The sequence below is a fragment of the Geospiza fortis genome, unplaced genomic scaffold, assembly GCF_000277835.1.
Source record: "Geospiza fortis unplaced genomic scaffold, GeoFor_1.0 scaffold992, whole genome shotgun sequence".
NCBI classification, from domain to species: domain Eukaryota; kingdom Metazoa; phylum Chordata; class Aves; order Passeriformes; family Thraupidae; genus Geospiza; species Geospiza fortis.
In genome coordinates this window covers 221,871-223,320 of record NW_005054625.1, presented here as the reverse complement: position 1 = coordinate 223,320, position 1,450 = coordinate 221,871, and the positions used below count along the sequence as shown (strand labels likewise).

General features: G+C 46.6%; 1 protein-coding gene across 1 annotated transcript in view; it reads right to left on the bottom strand.

The window, feature by feature from the left end:
- The window catches only part of GRB7 (growth factor receptor bound protein 7), a 12,885-nt gene that overhangs the window by 2,263 nt on the left and 9,172 nt on the right, over nt 1-1,450 (bottom strand). Inside the window, exon 7 of the mRNA XM_005430399.3 lies at nt 40-120. Coding sequence (XP_005430456.2) covers nt 40-120 — 81 coding nt within the window. The remainder of the gene's footprint in view (nt 1-39; nt 121-1,450) is intronic.

Here is a 1,450-nt window from a genome sequence, read left to right as displayed (position 1 = left end):
GACCGTAGATGGGGGGGTGGGGGGACAGGGGACACTCACCAGGGGTGTGGGGCCGATCCAGGGGGGTTGGCTCAGTCGTGCCTGTGCTTGCTGGTAGTTTCTGTAGAGCTGCATCCCGTACTGGGGGGAACAGCTCTGTCAGCTGGGAGGGGGCCCTGCTGGGGGGTGGGAGAGCACCCAGGGACACCCAGGGACACCCAGGGACCTCCACAGCCCCCCAGGGACACCCAGTGCAGGGGTGGGGAGCTCTGCACCCACTCCACGTGGGCACAGGGACACCCACCCTGAAACATTTTCACTCTGGGATCATATCTCCAGTATCCTTCTAGAACCCTCCACATCCCCCCCTTGTAGCTCTCCAGCATCCCCCAAGCATCCCCCCCTCATCTCTTCAGCACTGTCAGATCAATCCCTTTTCTGACCCTGAGATGGGGCAACTGGGAGGTGTTTTAAAAACTTTTATTCTGTTTTCAGTCTCATGTGAAGGGTGAGACAATACAGATGTTAGAATTCACACCATCACAATCAGAAGCCAACTGTTTCCTAATTAAAATACACTATAAGTGTTTTTTGGGATATCCTGATTTTGGAAGGTTTTGCCACACCATGCTGTAAATGCCTTATAGCAAATCCTCTAAAATTACCCCTTGTGGGTCCTACTACAATGAATCTTTCATCGTTTTATTTCTCTAAAGTATCTGGTCTTATTTGCAAGGCCACCTTTTGAAATTTTTTTCCAAGTTCTTTTTCTGTCCGTCGTATTCCATGGCGTTCTAAGTTTTGAGATTTTGAAATATTTTTTTTCCAAGTTCTTTCTCTGTCTGTCCCATTCCGTGGCATTCTAAGTTTTGAAATTTTGAATTTTTTTCCCTAGTTCTTTTTCTCTCTGTCCTAGTTCTTTTTCTGTCTGTCCTATTCCATGGCGTTCTAAGTTTTGAGATTTTGAAATATTTTTTTTCCAAGTTCTTTCTCTGTCTGTCCCATTCCGTGGCATTCTAAGTTTTGAAATTTTGAATTTTTTTCCCTAGTTCTTTTTCTGTCTGTCCTAGTTCTTTTTCTGTCTGTCCTATTCCATGGCGTTCTAAGTTTTGAGATTTTGAAATTTCTTTCCTAGTTCTTTTTCCATCCATCCTATTCCACGTCACTCTAAGTAAGTTTTGAAAGTTTGAATTTTTTTTTTCTGTCTGTCCCATTCCATGGCATTCTAAATTTCGAAATGTTGAATTTCTTTGTCCTAATTCTTTTCCTGCCCGCCCTATTCCAAGTCAGCATTTCTTATCTCCAGGTTCGCACACAGATACACACCGTGTGATCCTTCTGCCACATCACCACCCCGGTATTCCTCCAGAATGTCCCCAAAACCCCTCCAGCATCCCTCTGGCACCATCCCAGCCGGCAGGGGCGGGCAGCACCGCCCGGGGCTCACCTTGAAGAGGCGGAGCGGCCATCC